Below are 17,335 nucleotides of genomic sequence, written 5' to 3' on the forward strand. Positions count from 1 at the left end.
TTTGATGCATATCTTAGCATCAAACCTGCAAAAAAATGCACATTAATGCTGAAGAGTCATGAGTTTTATTTGACTTTAAAGAGTCTTTAGTGTTAGTGTTGCTGGTAAGCTTGCTGAGTAATCTGAATCAGGCTTAAGAGAAAGAGATATTAGGTTGTCTGGAAATACTTCCAGCTCTGAGCAACTCTGACAATCACTGCACACAAGCTAACAAAGTGAAACCCATTACCCTTTTAAAATTAGTAGTAAAGAAAAAAGTAGGACTACTTTTTAGACTCCTGTTCTTCCAACCCAAAAATGGAATTAGACCAGAGGATACTTAGCAACCATGAGCAGGAGCTCTACATACTTTAGATTAACATTTGATTATTTTTTCTCTTTCNTTTGNTTTATTTTGTTTGTATTTCCTTTTAATTCCTGTAAAGCACTTTGTATTGCCTTGTTGCTGAAAATGTGCTATATAAATAAAAATACCTTTACCTTTAAAAGACCAGTTGACAAAGCTATGGAGAGTTTGTCTGGTAACCAGCTAACTGTGCAGCTGTGGAGCAGATAGCCTGACTAATTTACCAGCCTATATCCACTCATTCTACTTGTTTTACTTTATGTAAAAAGTAGAATGCCTAAAATGCCCAACAGTCTGCTCAATAAGCACTTTGATACCACTGCTTGCTCCTTTTTTTTTTTTTTTTTTTTTTTTTTTTTTTTTTTTTTTTTGTTGGTTTCTTTGAGCCAAAAAAAAAAAAAACTCTTTTGTTTGCATAAACAAGAAGGTGATTTATCACCTTCTATATAAATAATTAGAAGGGATTATTTGTATAAAATGCTTCAAAATCACTAATATGTTGCAGATAGCACATAACAGTAATAATTAATATGTTCCATTATTTTAGCAGTTGATTGCCTTTCTGTTTTTCTTAAAACAGAAAGGCAGATTTTGGTTTCTAATTTTTGTATAAACACCACAGTGCTGTAAAATTGTAGTTTTTTTTTTTTTTTTTTAAACTCAAGGTTTTCATACTGTAGGAATCTCATAGGTCCTCCTTCCTGTTGAGATCCCACAAAAACTTGCATGGTCACCGTTTTACAAATTGTGATTGATTGGGTTTTTGACCTTTCAGATTTTATCATCATATTTTATCATTTTTTTTCAGCCCTCGTATGAAGCATAAATAAATCAAACAAAATCTGACGATAACACGTCATTTGACGATGGCAAAACTTAATGAGTGTTGCAGTTTAATTTAGATAAATATCAAAATTGCAACCAAATTTGTTAGAGCTCGGAAATCTCCCTGCAGAATCTTTTCCTGGAAAAAAATAAATAAATTGGTACTAATGCATCTGAGCTGATGTGGTTCTTTTGTTGTGGTCGACTGGTGTCTATAGGGGACTCTGCTAAAAGGGCCTAATTAAAGGGTTTACTTTTTTTTCTTCTTTTAATCTATGATTATAAACAGAAACATAGCAACTACGCAAGAGCAAAAGCAAGCAATCGGCTTCTTGGGAAATTTGAAGTCACTGTTTTGATCTTATTTTATTTTTCCTCCACAATACAATCTGATTTCGTTTCACTCACTGTAGCATGCTTATAGCCTCATGTAGAATGTGAACATTCAGTCACGTTTCTCCTTCATACAAAGTCCCAGCTGCCTGTACTTATCCAACCCTTTTGTGCCTCAACACTTGCTTTTGTTTACCACCAAAATTTACTTTGTCTTCATGTCGGCCGAGAAGCTGGTGGTTAAGAAAAACATTCATCCTCTTGTTGCCTTTGCTGAGGACAGCCACACATCTTTCATCTCCTACTTATAGGCTAAGACAGGACCTTAAAATACAAGCATGGTCTTAGCTCATTCTGTACATGAGCATTCTTTCATCTGACCTCTAATGCTGTAAGTGAATGAAACTTTGTGCTAAAGTTAATCCTCTAAGTGCAACACATAGTTTTTTCTCTTATAATGCCTTTTATGCTGATTTATTTATGATTCCTTCTAGTTTGGTATAAGATGGTCTGGTCTGCTTGATCTGTTTATTTATGGTAAAATGTCAAATTAATGTTAGAAAAATGTCTTAATATAATGTGGTTTCTCTAGTAAATTAATCTGCTTCTTCTGCTGTGTTTAAAACATTTTGTTCTGATTTTGTCTCGGTACAAGAACCACTAAGTAGCTCTGTAGACACGGTGTCTTGCAAAAATATTCACACTGCTGAAGCATTTTTCACATTTATAATTTTTTTTAACCTCAAATTAAATGTATTTTATTAGGATTATGTGCTTCACCAACACAAGATAGTGTGATATGTAGTGTGAAGGGTGAGAATACCTGCTTTAAAATAAAATTGTGAAAAATGTGATGCACATTTGTACTTATAGTCTGTAAAGAACATTTCAGTGCAAAAGGCACTGAAATTATTGCCCATGCGTCTTTGATCGAGAGCGTCTGTCAACAGAAATGTTCAACTCTTGTCACAAATTTACAATTGGATTTAGGTTTGGACTTTGACTGGGTCATTGCAACCCAAAAAATATGCTTTGATAGACACATTTAGGACCAACAGATTAAAGGAGTCGCATTATTGTATCAAACAATTGAAACCAGTTTCCCTTCTGTTTGACAACTAAGCACTACTTTGTGTTGGTATATCACGTATAATCACAATAACATGCATGGACATTTGTGGTTGTAATGTGACAAAATGTTAAAAATGGTGCAAATATTTTTTATGAACAGAAGAATAGCATATGTTTCCTGACATGCAGGAACACTCAGTTCCTGCACGTCAGCTCAGCGTATGTGTTTGTTTCAAACAGCAGACTGCCCACTGTGATTGTCTTAGCTATATGATGTGGACAACCGAATAGAAAGTGCAGGTTCAAGTAACTAAGACTCCTTTTTTCCCCCATAGAGTGTATAATATGTATAATACTAGAGAATACATAATTTGGTTTCCCTGTTATTTATTGTGCAGCTCTCTGGATCAAGCTGGTTACAACCTTTAACCTCTTTGCAAATCCGACCTGTCAGTTTGTGGTAGAGGAGAGAATTATAATGCTCTAAATGTATTGTTTTGCTCCGTCTGTCACTGTATCTGCATGTTCTCACCACAGTCTGTCCCAGCCAAAAAAAAAATCTCAAGTTTTTCCGTGGGCTTGCCTGAAGACATGGTGCATATTGCTTTAAATGTGCATTTATTACATCGGACCCTGGTATTTATTGCCATATTATAGGTGATCTTACACAACCTTCTGCTGCCACTTTTCAGAAATCATGCCACCAATAAATTTTGCCTACTAAGCAATGTTCTAGTTATTTTTTAGAAAAATTGAGGACATAATGTTAAACTCCAGGATGAGACATGTTGACCAACTATGTCACTTTCTATTTTTGAGTCTTTTTTTGTCTCTGTTTAACTATTCAATGTTCTGCTTGTAGAACTGTAAAAAGGATTACTGTATTCTGAGGGTAAAACTTGTTTGAGAGGCATTTGCAGCCTATGTTTGTACACAAAAATAGTAAATAAAATCTCCTGTATCTACAAAGAGTTTGTTGCACTCCTCTTGTGACCGCTTGAAGCTGATGAATCAGCCAAATGTATGATTGTTGGTGTAAACCTGCCCTTCTTTGCTCGTCTCAGATCCAGTAGGCTGACTCCACGACAGACGCATTCAGGTTCATCGTTCGTCGTAGTTATTCTTAAGAAAAGAACAAAACAAGTAGGTGTTTATCGCCAGTCTAGCAGCTTCTGCCCCCTATACATTAAATAAAATACAATAAATAACCCTCGACAAACTATAAAGCAACAGCAGCAGTTAATAGCAGTTAGAAGCAGTTAACTTAAACAAGCTAAAATGAGCAGCATTAACAATAACATTTAAAAATACACAAAACATAGCAAGTTCACTTAAGAAACACTGTACACTATCACATTTGTCCGAAATATATTGCAAAAATATATTCTAATACATACCACAGTAACGGACATGAAAAGAAAAAAAAAAAAACAAAAAAAAACGGGACGAGCTGTCAGTTACCGGTTACTATGGTAACCACCCACTGCCAAGAGCAACATAACAGAACTTAAAACGCCAATAAATATGTCTAAAAAAAACGTATAAAAAATAAAGTCAAAGAACAAATAAACACATTTTGACAAACTTCACATTTACGACATTGTTACGTTAAAACCCTGCTACATGTATGTACAGCTAATGTGTTTAAACACGTAAGGAAGTTGATTCAAAAATAAGAGCAAAAAAAAAAAAAAAACAAAGCTTAAAACTCTCCCATCAATGTCCTTTAGACAATTAAACCACTTTGCAGATGTTTTGATTAAAACCCTGGAAAAATATATCCTCTCCAAATGTTTCACCCAATATTCTAAAGCATGGTAATGGAGGGCTGGTGATGTGGGCTTACATACAATTCATTTTACAAAAGGTCACAATAAAAACAGCAACACACCAAGAGGGCTTCACCATAACACACCTCACCAGGGAGTCACCCAGGAGGCAGGCAAACCAGATATCACCTCACCTGACCTCAAACTCATTTTGACCATTGAAGCGAACAGTGGGTCAGAATAACTGATTCGTCATGCAGAAATTTTCTTCAAACTCCTTTCACTCCCTCATTTAAAAAAAAAAAAAATAGTTTTTACTTCATTAATTTGTGCGAAATAGCCTACATACCATCAGAAATTTATTTCATTTCCTTTTGTTGGTATCCAAGATGCAAAACCCATTTAGGATCAGGTTTCTTACTACTTCGAATATTAAAACAGAACAACTATAAATATAGTATATAATACAATACATACAATTTTTGTAAAAAAAAAAAAAAAAAAAAAAATTGGCTTACTTATTCTTCAAATTAAATTTGAGTCAAAAAGTAATTTTCTCCTGATCTGCACTGATATAAGTCATGTGGCTCTTGACAGTTTATGGTTACCATAGCAAACAGATACTGACAGCTCGTCCCCTCTTTTTGTTACCATCTGGAGCTGTGGTATCCATTAGGCTCAGCTCTGTATTTTCTTTAGTTTTATAAGTATTTTAATGTCTATTTTATACAAATTCAAATATACACAGGGCTTAACTTGTATATGTTTTGTAATCGTTATAATTAATATTGTACATTTTAATTTTACAATTGCTAAAAACTGCTAAGTGTTGGCAATACAATAAAATATTTATTGTATTTTATTTAATGTGCAGAAGGGGCAGAAGCTGCGGGGCAGATACTAACCACCGGCTTGATTTTCTCCTGTTTTGTATGTTTTAATTTTTGATACAAAAGTAATGATTCACTTACCATTTGTGTGATATATGTGATTTTTATTTCCTGTACTAAAGATGTATATTCATTGCTTTATGTTAAAGATAAGATTACTTAAAGATGTAACTTTTGTTACATACCTCTGTACAATCCCAGTCAATCTGCTGCTTTTTCTGTTGCCATCTGTAACTGTGGAACGAATTTTTGCTGCATTTTGTTGATGGAATGTTTCAGAAATGCTTTTGCGGGGTTGTACTTCAGATTACATGAGTTTGTGGCACAGAGCTAGCCTATGAGATGCTGCGGGACATTACCAGCAAGACTAACATGTGAAAGTGTGTCAGTCACATGTTTTAAGTTGGGTTGAGAAATTGAGAACTGTGGTGGAAATGATTTGGTGGTGAAAGCTGAGAGAGGTTTTGCTTTTCCTGAGACCTACTTCTGCGGTGTTCTGAAAAACTTTATTGGTACGTTTAGTTGTGTGAGCACAAGCCTTGCTATGCTACAGCATAACCTTAAGTAAAAATAAAATATCGTTTTACTTCTTCACAGTATTCACACAAATGTAGACTGTGATCTATTTTTCAATTAATAAAGAAAAGTTATAATTGTTGCTACATTGCTACAAACTTAGCTCCAGCTGGCCAGATGTGCGCAGCAATATGTGGGGGAAGGGTGGCACTACACTGCTGCATACAGCCGGAGCAAACCAGTCATGTCAGTCTTATGCACACCCCTTGAAATAAAGCGTTACCGAGAAACCTATTTTGAAAGACGATGTTCTGAAATGACGTTCGTTGGACAGACTCATCTAAACTGAATTCTTTGGACAGCAAAACAGAGGAAATGATAAGCCAAATATAGTATTGTAGGGGAAATAACCTCATACCAACTGTGAAACAAGGAGGCAGAGGTGTCACACCTTGGAGGTGGTTTGCTACAGCAGGACCTGGCCAGCTCTTGCATCAGAGGATGTTTAAGGGAAAATGTGCCATCTACGAAACAAACTGGTCCTTGTTAAATGATCTGCAACAACCAACAAATCCAGTAAGAATTACAGTAGAACTGTTGGGTTGAGTCGGAGTCCAAACCTACATTTGAATGAGATGCTGTAGGATGCATGCTGCACAGCTGGAAGACTGCTTTGAGTCCCGGCTGCATGGAGTTTGCATGTTCTCCCAGTGGATGCCTGTGTTTCTCCTCTTTGTTTTACTCCCATAGCCCAAAAATAATGACAGCAAGGTTGATTGATCCTTCTTAATTGTCCTTAGGTCTCTCTGTGTGTGTGCGTGTGTGTGTGTGCGTGGATGTGCATGGTTGCTTGGCCTCTGTGTCTCTGCGTTGCCCCTGCGAGGGATTGGCGACCCAAGGGTGTACCCCGCCTCTCCTACACCCCATCGAAGCTCTGCAAGGGATAAGTGAGTATAGAATATGAATGGAGGGTGCAGGGTGCTTCGTAGGTTAAAAATAAAGTAAACACATTTAAATGTGAGGGGTGAGGCAACTTTTGCTGTCAGAGACTGGAGGATGTCTGCAAGAAGCATCTTACTGACATTCAGTGAAAATGGAAAACTTAGGGGGTAGGGCGTCCCAACTTTTTCCTCTGTTTTTACCTTGTTTACTAAGACATGTAAAAAAAACCAAACAAACAAACAAACATATCAACTAAGAACTGAATAGTTAAAGGTGTAATTTTTCCCACATGACTTGTTTTGTACCGTTTCTTGCATGGTTTCACTTTTGTCATCTTCCGCTGTGGTTTACTTGATGCACCCCCCCTCTTGCCCCCCCCCCCCCTTTTTTTTTTTTTTTTTTTACCTAACCTCATTCTCTCATGCGGCAGTGTGTCCCTTTCTTTAGAGGACTGAGGATAAGTCATATCTCATCACATCGCTTTCTCTACCTTAAACATAATTTATGCCGTGCTTTTCACAGTTTACTCGCGGGAGGACTCCGGGAGGGGGCGGGTCTCCACGCTGGAGCTACAAATGTGCGTCCTCAAAGTAGCAGCAATTTCGGGGAAGACGCACGCAAGCGGAGAGCCTTGCTGCCGCTCTTCGTTTTCCTGTTGCGTCGCGTCGGTGCGCACCATCACTGGCAGCGCCCGTGGCGCGATCTCAGCGACTTTTTTTTTTTTCCCCCATCATGTTTCCTGTCTTCCAGTGTAACTTTTAAGCGTTTGTTTGCAGTTTCAGGGTTTAACGAAAGCCACCCAGCAGCGAGATCAACTCACTCATCCATCAGGTAAGGGAAGGATTACTTTTCCAAAATGCGTCAGTTGAAGGTAATCTGAGGTTCAAATAATTGTATTCAGCGTGTTGCACAGATATTACACCTCTAAACCAAAAAGGGCCTCTGAAACAATATACACCCAGTTAGAAGGTTCTTTAACCACACACATATTTTTCTAACAATGAATGGGTCAGAATAAATATTCTATTGCAAATAGCGCTGTTATCACCCGTGTTCAGATTAAATGAAACTGTGCGTTGAGTTCCTGAGATCTAAAACGCCCCCCAAAAATCTAATGAAACTTCTGTAATGTCTGTTTCCTCCCGCCTTAAAAACATGTTTCTATTAATATGACAAAACCAGCAACTTTTCTCATTCTTGAAAATAAGCATTTCTTTTCTAACTCTTGGTCTTATTTTCCTTGGACTTTGCTGGAGCTGAGCTGATACATTGATTGACAGGGCAGTGGCAGATCTTTTCCAGCAGGATGTGCGTTTTCTTATCACCTCTTCCTCTGTTTCTCATAGGCATAATCAAAGTTTCTGGGTGCCCCTTGCCTCTCTTTCTGTCAGTCAGACCAGCTGGAAAATGGTCTTTTCTTATATTTTGCAAACTTTGATCAAATATTTTCGCTTTCCGCCATGCTTTGGAGGATTTGCACACTAATCTGCTGCAACCTCAAGGGGTCTTTTACTGCAACTGGATAAATCCTTGATTCTGAATTCCTAAACGGCAAAGCAGCAGAGGGAAAGTTGGACTTTGCGAATGGCAGAACAGATTGCACGTCAGGATTACTGATGGTGGAGCTGCACGTTTGCGTGTGGCTCAGAGGGGTATGTTTAATGAAGTGTAAAGTGTCTAAAAATACCAGAATGAGAAATGTTTAAAACGGAAGCAAATTGTGCAAACTTCTGTTCTCTCTTTGTATTTTCAGTGTTTGCACTGGCTGTTGCTCTGAGCCATTTTCCCCCTTAATGATTTCTCAGTGGAGTCAGGTGTTGGTTAGTTAGCTTCTAGTGTTAGATTACACACAAATGAGCCGAAACATAATGGCAAGCATGCACATTGTAAAGGTATTCAGGACTGCCTGGGATGTTTATAGCAGTTGCATGCTTAGGCTCATGTTTTACACTACATGAGAATTAGGGAGGCTTTCCACAGATGCTTTTAGATCTCAGATTGGTAATTAGAGGTTTGATGATCACCGCAGTCTCATCTCATCTTTATAATTTGTTTTCTGAGAAGTGTTGACCAGACTTACTTACCCTTCCTTGCAGATGTCACACTTCTTGAACATTTTCACTTTTTTTCTACATATAAAAAACCCCCCGCCAATCTCTGTGTATTTTATTGGGATTTTATATGATAGACCGGCACAAACAGGTGTATAATTGTGAAGTGGAAGTACAATAACACAGCTTTCTTTATGGAAAAATAAAAATTATTATTTAAAGAAAGCCACAACCAGGCCGTTTTATGTACGACACAACAAACAGACGTTGATTTAAATATCTGATGTATGTATAATGAAGATTATATTTGTCAAATGCTTCATGTTTCAAAAATGGCTATTGTGCTTTTTTGCATCATGTAAGGACTTTGAACTTCCTTGTAGCTGAAATGTGCTGTTCAAATACACCTGACTTGGCTATGACTACTCAGAAGGAGTTACAATCTTTAGCAGCCAACATGGCAAAGACTCGGGTTCTTCACCAGTCAAAGAGAGAGGCAATGAGAAATCCATTTGACTGGAGCTTGCCAAAAGGCATCTGGGAGACTCAGAGGACAAGAGAAAGAAAATTAATTAGCTCTTGCTTGTTTTTCTGGGTTTTCCTGTCGCTCGGTTCTGCTGCGAACAGGGGAATGACTCAGCAACATAAGAATATTTCATTATCTCACAGCGGAAAGGTCTTTCACTGGAAAGCGAGCGTCATTGTCAAAGTGTGAGCAAGCATCATTTTTCAGCGTTACACCTCGGCGCTGAACCGAGAACTACTCTCCTAATCATTGATATAGACCTCTTCTGCATATATATATAAATAGACGTACGATGTAAAACAAAAAGAGTAAAATAAACACATTAAGTCAATGTTGGATGTGTAAATGTGACCTTTTGAGCAATCACCAGTGGTCTGTAGAAGTAGTTTCCATTTAGATTTTTCCTTTTCACCCCCTTACTGATCAGCCTAACTAAACTCCTCATTTTATTCCATGACTACCAATCAGTGGTACATTCATGAGTGTTTGTGTCAGTGTGGAAAATAAATAGATACATAATTACTCAAGAAACGTGACGTAAAAGTGCTCTGAGCTTCAAACTGGGACTTTGACATCATAACCTTTCAGTATTAAGTGACTCATTTAAGAACTTATTTTAACTTTTAAAGGCCCAAATAAGTTTGGAGCAAACGGCACGAGAAGAAAATTAAGAAGAAAGCACCCATTAAATTCTTTTCTGACTCATGATATCATTTTTCTAAATAGCTCATTGTTGGGATAAGGAAAATGAATCATTTCATTCAGGAATCAACTGCAAATTTAGCAGAACAAGTTAGGCTTTTAACAATGACAGCAGTGATTTTTTTTTTTTACTCTTTCAATAAAAGAGTGTTTGTGTCAGTGTGGACACAAACACACTGACACAAACAGTGTGTCAGGGGTTCTGAAAAAAAAAATGGTTTTCTTCTTGCCACTCTTACAGATTTAGTGCACACAACTATTTCATCTTATTTACTTTTTTTTATTTAACTTTTATGTCACCAGGAGAATCCCATTAATTGAGATTAAAAAACTCTTTTTGCTAGAAAATCCTGGCCATGACTTGCAACAATTGCAGAACATTTACAACAAAAACAAAAAAAAGTTAACGTTGTCATAAATCATGTACATTTTTTTCTCCTCATATCAATTATCTGTTTTATGTGGGTGTTTCACATAAAACCAACAATAAAGTACAATTAATTTTGTAGATTTAAACAAATCCTTTAGAAATGCCCCATAATTATTACATTTCATCTGATCTGATCGTTGAGCTTACGTTTAGTTTTGCTTTTTTTCTGCTCTCTATCTTGTACAGTTGAGCTCATATGTCTGAGGTCATTATTGCTAAAGTTTGCTGACGTTGTTACAGGTTTGTGTAAGAACTCCTAATCTGCATACAAGATGCAGAGATTTCCTTATAAAGAACTCTATTGGAGCTCCTTTGATTAGGCAATAACATCAAACAGTTAGTGTTTGAGTTATTTGTGTAATTATCTGTGAAAAGTATGTCAGTATCTCAAATGATAAGGGAGAGGGATTTTGGGAAACTGTCCCTAAATAAAAAGCCCCTTGTTGTCTTGTTTGATTTGACCCTGTATCCTTGTCATGCAGTGATAGATGGCTTTTTTGACGTGTGTGTGTGCATTTAACTGCATGTCCATTGAACACAGTGTAATCTGTTTATACAAGCTAAACACACTAACACCATGTCCTCTACCCTCCGGCCCCCCTCCAGATTACTTCTCTACTTTGGCAGCCCCTTCAGATGCGTCATCCTCAACTGTATCGCTGTTCACTGAACAAAACTTGAAAAAGAGGAAGACTAACAGCCCTGCACAGCAGTCGTGACGGTAATCCGGCGTCGCTCGTGTGATGGTAGTGCTGGGAACTTTCTGCTTTGCCTCACTGTCGATGTGACACAATCCCTTTTGTCTCAAGTCATGCCATGTGGTCTAGCAAGAAAATGTTGTGTCTGAAAACAAGACAAGGAGCTGATTGGATGGGATGAAAGTACAAGGAAAGGGGAAAAAAAGAGGAAAAAACAACCATGCTGGAGCTCCACCAGGTGGTTTATATTAGCTTGGAACTGCTGATCGCTCTCCTGGCTGTGGCTGGGAACACCCTGGTATGCTGGTCCGTCTGCCTAAACTCCAACCTGCAGAACATCACCAACTTCTTTGTGGTCTCACTGGCGGTCGCTGATATCGCTGTGGGGCTACTGGCAATTCCCTTCGCTATCACAATTAGGTATCATTTCCTCGTTTTTATCTAATTTAGGGCAAGGGTTAATGTTGTACCGCTGAAATATTACATTACGGGATGAGATACATCCACTGGTGATTTCTTCTAATTGTTGTGATGGCTGCCTTTTCGTTCAGTAATGGTTCCTTTTTCATCCGTATCCAGTGTGGGTTTCTGTGCCGACTTTTACGGTTGCCTGTTCATCGCCTGCTTTCTGCTCGTGCTCACACAGAGCTCCATCTTTAGTCTACTGGCCATCGCTGTGGACCGCTACATCGCAATCAAGAATCCACTCAGGTCAGAGCAAAGAACACATGATGTTTAAGTGAGACCAGAAACATGCAAACACTTACTTTCAGAAAAAAAAAACAAAAACAAAAAACTGTAATTAAGCCTCATCTGGAGAGATTTACGTTGATTCATCCATGATGAACAGATTTTTTTTTTCTGCCTCGAGGGGAAGTAAAGTTGCAGAATGTGACCTTTAGTACTCATTTAAATCAATATTGATTAAGTGCTACCTTGAATTTCCTTGTTGCTAATCTGGGTGCTTTTACAGAACAATGAGTGGTTGGCTAGTAACTGCTGCTCTCTCCTGTTAAGGAAGTTTCATCTTGTAAGCCACAACAGGTGATGCATTTGCATAAGCAGTTGGATAATGGCTTCAGTGTGTACCGAGTGCTAATACTGGTGCCATGAGCCTGCCAACCTGCCCACACAGGATCTCAGTCAAAAACAAAGTAACAGTGTTGAGTATTTGAACTAATGACTCAAGGACTTGCGCTTACTAATGTTTATTTTAGTTTTCCAGCCGAATTTGTTTATATTTGGAAATGTTCTCATTCATACTTAGTTCCGAGAAAAGTTTGGGAGCTTCAGCAAAAATAATTAGTAGTGACTACATAGAATAAATTTACCTCTAAAATTTATTTAAAAAAAAAAAAAAACCTTTTTAACAAGACAATTTTCTGAAACAAAGTGTCTACAGTTTTTGACATGGGGTGGAGACTTGGGTTGGGGGGATAAATATTTTCTACCCATCTCTGCTCAAATAAGCAGAGGTTACATTTACCTAATGTGCCTTTAGGTAAATGCACATTAGGTGCACTGTTCTTTTTTACATTGATGCACTTCGGTAAGGATTGGACTCGAAAGTTGTAAAAATAACAGTTGTGAAAAACAAAATGATTTTGAAATGTGGTCTTCAGCCTTAATTTGTTATTTTGAAATTATGTAATTCATTTGTACTTTATTTGCCTTTAAAATAAAACAATTTGCACATAATTTTATACATTTATTTCCTCATTTGATCACATTTTTTACACATTTAATCAGATGTTATGGTTAGTTGCTCAATACTTGAATAGCCTTTTTGTCTGATTCTTTGTTTATTCTCACTTGAGTATTTTGTTTTCTTTCAAATGACTTTTTATTGATTATTAGAAATATATTAAAACAACATGGTACAAAGTATAGCAGTACAATTTTAGCAGATTTTAACCTACAAACAAATTCCTAGAAAGCAAACACACCCACACAAAACTAAACAGATGTCATTTTTTGTTGGTTATTTCTTTTTTTCTTTTACCCAAGTAAAAATATGTTCAAGCAATACTATTCTTGAATACATTCAATGACTCCTCTGTCCACCTCTACAAATAAGTTTTCTATTCCTTACTTGTATTTACATTTCCAGGCAAGAAACTATCGCCTTACTTCCTAGCTGACGAATGGTGCTGAAGTTGAATAAGTTTCCTATTTTGTGTACAATGTCAATACCTTTTATGGAATGTAGATTTACGTAATCATCTCTAAGTTTAAGATCTAAAAGACTTAATCTGGTCAAATAATTCTATACTGAACATTGAATCTTTAAAGTACAGCTTGAGATGTAGTCAACTTTTCTGAAGCATGCTGAAATGCAAAAAAAAAAAAAAAACTATATTTCTAATACTTTTTGGCTTCAGAACAACCTTAGCTTGACATAGGCACTAAAAACTACAGTAAAAGACTCCTAAAACCTTCACTAAATTGTTTGTCATTGACTAGAGATTGTTGAAAGAAGAGACTTGTCGTTTTGAAATACCCGCTATTTTTGCTTTTTAATATTTAAGATGTATTTGAAGAATGTCATAAAAGATTCTTTAGTGTGGTGAATTTTAATGCGTATATCACTACAAAGATCTTTGTAAAGAAAAAAAAAATGCATGAACTCCCTGTTGAAAAGGGAAATCTAATTCACAACCAGGCACAACACCAATATATCACAATGTGTTTGCACCTAATGTGTTAAAGAAGGAAGTGCATGCAAAAGGCAGGAAAGTGCAAATTGGATTTGGTAATGATTTTGTTGCAAATAAAATGAGAAACACAATTTTAAGAAAGCGTTTTTAAACATTTTCATGACTCATGATTGTGATGTGTTTAATCATCAACCCATAAATAGAAAAGGCAGGCCATAAAAGTAAATGTGTGCTGACTACTGTAATGATTTTCTGTTAAGAAACCATCAGTTTGTTTTAATAAATGAATAATGCAGTTCGATTTAAGTGCACATCCAGTTAAAATTGACAAATATTGACCCGTTCTCTGAGTGATGTATCTTTGTGCTCTGTTCAACCATTTAGGTACAACAGTCTGGTAACAGGGCTGAGAGCAAAGTGCATCATAGCACTGTGCTGGACTTTGTCAGCTGTGATCGGCATGACTCCACTAATTGGTTGGAACACAGGTGAGAGATCAAATTTAGCCATTTTTCATTCTGTCACTCATATTTTTCTGTCATTAAAAGACATTTTGAAATATAGAGTTAGGGTAGCTGAAATTATTATTATTTTTTCACTGAATTTTGACATTTTTTCCCCCTCAGACGATAAAATTTACATTTCTGTGAGAAACAGGGATTTTAAAGCAGGGAAAGATCTAATACATGCAGGGCTATTCTAAGGACGATGACCTTTAGTCTAGTTGCCAAATTATTATTAGCTTGTTTTATGGCCTCCAAATATAACAAAACATCCTCAATGTATACTTAAACTATATTCCCTTTTTCTGAACTTGGATTCTTAATTGAAATCATCTGGGGGGCGGTTTGCCTATTTTTTGTAAAAAGATAACTACTAACACTCATGAATCTTGGTATTCTGTGTGTTGTGCTTCCAATTAAACCCATTTTAATCCTATATCATTCTCAGAGTCTTTCTATGGATTTTAACATTAAATCTGTTTTGCCTCTGTTGCACAGGCCAGAACGCAACACTTCACAGCTCAAAAACAAAAAGCTGCCCAAAAGGTCTGACCCAATGCCTTTTTGAGTCAGTTGTTCCTTTGGACTATATGACCTATTTTAATTTCTTTGGCTTTGTGCTGACCCCTCTGTTGGTCATGCTGGTCATCTACATCAAAATCTTTCTGGTGGCGAGGAGGCAGCTCCGTCGAATGAGTATCACGTTTTCTCTCTCACCTATTCCCGGAAGAAGACCTTCATCCTCGAACTCTTCCCATTCTTTTCTGCAGAAGGACGTGCATGCTGCCAAATCACTGGCAATTATTGTGGGCTTATTTGCTATCTGCTGGCTTCCTGTGCATATCATCAACTGCTTGAACCACCTGTGCAAAGACTGTGAGCGTCCAACAATCTGGGTGATGAACATCGCCATCATCCTCTCCCATGCAAACTCTGTGGTGAATCCCTTTATTTACGCCTACCGCATCAGGGAGTTCAGACAGACTTTTTGGAAGATTTTTTACAAGTACATTCTGAGGCAGGCAACCAGCAACGGGGTTGGGACGATGAGTATTGACAGCAGAGATTTCAGCTGCATCAGCATCAGACGGACATCCCAAACGAGTAAAGAGGTTTCAACATGTGGCACAATGGTGAATAGCTACATCCTGGATTCTGATACTCATCCATCAAGATACAAGGTAAATCGCAGAACTTCTAGCCATTGGTCTTCGAATCAAGATGTACTGCCAAGCAGCTGCATCCGCAATGGATACAGAGGGCAAAGTGGCACCTTCTCTGGGAAGCAGGAGAACACTAGCACAGCATTTTGTGCAGAATCTGCTTCATGTGACGAGGGAGCGGCAGATGTTTTTGAGCTGAAAGACAGAGGAGGCTGCACTGATTTTGTCAATGTTCAAGCTGTCTCCGTAAAAAAGACCGATGGTTGCAACTCTACAGACATAACAGAGGTGTCATGACACTTACGTTCATAAATCCATTTTTCCCCACCGCCACGACGCTCTTGATACTGTACGAACTGCAGACAATTTCTTCAACAACATCAACAAAAAGTCAAACACTGAACAGAATAGTTATTTCTTTCTCGCAGCATAAGACCTGTTTTTATTTACTTTATACTTTTGTTTTCTATATGAGCCAAATTTCAGTTGAAGGTCAGGCTACATGAACATAAAGATGCTTAAAGCAGGATGCTTTTCAATATGAGCTGATGCTTGCATTTTCTCTGCGTGTTTAAGTGACATCTATGGAAATGTCTGTTTTCAAAAAATAAATGTTGAAAAAGCAAACATGTTAAATCTTAATGTGAACAAAACAATAATCTATACAGTGATAAAAAAAATTTTAGAAGTGAAAAAAATATATTGTTTCACTACTCTAAATGTAAAAATGTAGCTTTTGATCAGGCAGTGTGTGTGCTACCCAAGCCTATGCTCAAAGTTTTTGTTTTTTTTCCATTGGGACTCAGATGGGTTTACTAAATAAATACTGTATCAACAAAATCAGTTACCCAAAGCTGTCCTGCTTCAAACCCATACAGAAAGTTACCATTGGACCTATGATCAGTTTCTTAAGTGATCAATTATTCAAACCACTTCCTATTTTCATTCACCCCATATGTAAATGTTGGCTCAAAACCTTGCTAAACGTTACAAAAGAAGACTTTCATATTGGCAAAAAGAGGATGTAAAACGTCATGACAGCAAGGGTGCTTGGAAGTTTTTGTAAGTTTTTGACAAAAACATTTATTAACATGTTTTCCACCCAACTGAACAAATGTAACCTGAAGCTTTTCACACATTTTTATCACCGATGTCAATAACTGTACAAATCTTCAGTTAACCCTGTACTGTACCGTGTCATGCATTGTACTTTGACTTTCAAACACTCAGACAGCATTTCTTAGAAAGCTGGATCATGTCATGTGTAATCAGACGCTTCCTTTCTGTTCAAACATGAATAAAACAATTGTTTGATGTTTTGTTGTCAAACACACAAACACTTCCATGGATAATGTCATTTATAGGCTGCATATTACAAACATATATAATTATATTCAGAATTGTAATCAGTGATATTAGTCTCTGTTTCTTGAGTAAGACATAAAAACCTAAATAGATTCATTTTTTACAGTAATTAAATGTTTGCATATCAGTAGCTTGATCAATAATTAAATAACTGCCAGGCAACATGCAACAGTTACCTGTTCAGCATCTGTGTGACACAAATAACAGGCACTGAAATACCAAGGCCAGTTAAGGCCAGTTACCTTTTACCTAATGAAACATTAGGTTTGTTTGAACTTTGTGAACTCTCTATAGACGTGTTAGGTCACTACTTTCTGAATCAGGCTTGTACACACAATTAACAATAGAAACACACACACATACACACAAGTAAAGTCCATGCTCATGACCACAGACTACAATCCAAGAGGTGTTTACAGAGTAACCTGGCTGCTGACGCCAGTCAATGAGCCAAATGCAATGAAAATCAAATGAAGGTTCATTTGATGATGTCTTTTATTATCCCATTATGCTTTCTCCTTCCCATTAAAAACCCCTTCCTCTGTGGC

The 17,335-nt window shown here is 37.1% G+C and overlaps 1 protein-coding gene across 2 annotated transcripts; it reads left to right on the forward strand.

Moving 5' to 3' along the window:
• Window positions 1-7,272: 7,272 nt before the first annotated feature.
• On the forward strand, window positions 7,273-16,046 carry LOC106938470 (adenosine receptor A2a-like). Of its 2 annotated transcripts, XM_015020531.1 has the most exons (6): window positions 7,273-7,523; window positions 11,008-11,122; window positions 11,211-11,519; window positions 11,679-11,810; window positions 14,141-14,244; window positions 14,758-16,046. In XM_015020531.1, the coding sequence occupies exons 3-6, from the start codon at window positions 11,320-11,322 to the stop codon at window positions 15,717-15,719; spliced, it is 1,398 nt and encodes a 465-aa protein (XP_014876017.1). In that variant the 5' UTR covers window positions 7,273-7,523; window positions 11,008-11,122; window positions 11,211-11,319; the 3' UTR covers window positions 15,720-16,046. The 2 variants fall into 2 exon arrangements, with proteins under 2 accessions (XP_014876017.1, XP_014876016.1); XM_015020530.1 differs by having other exon boundaries at window positions 11,008-11,519.
• Window positions 16,047-17,335: the final 1,289 nt, after the last annotated feature.

The sequence above is a fragment of the Poecilia latipinna genome, unplaced genomic scaffold, assembly GCF_001443285.1.
Source record: "Poecilia latipinna isolate Pla-1442-1.1 unplaced genomic scaffold, P_latipinna-1.0 Scaffold2601, whole genome shotgun sequence".
In the NCBI taxonomy this organism is placed as follows: domain Eukaryota; kingdom Metazoa; phylum Chordata; class Actinopteri; order Cyprinodontiformes; family Poeciliidae; genus Poecilia; species Poecilia latipinna.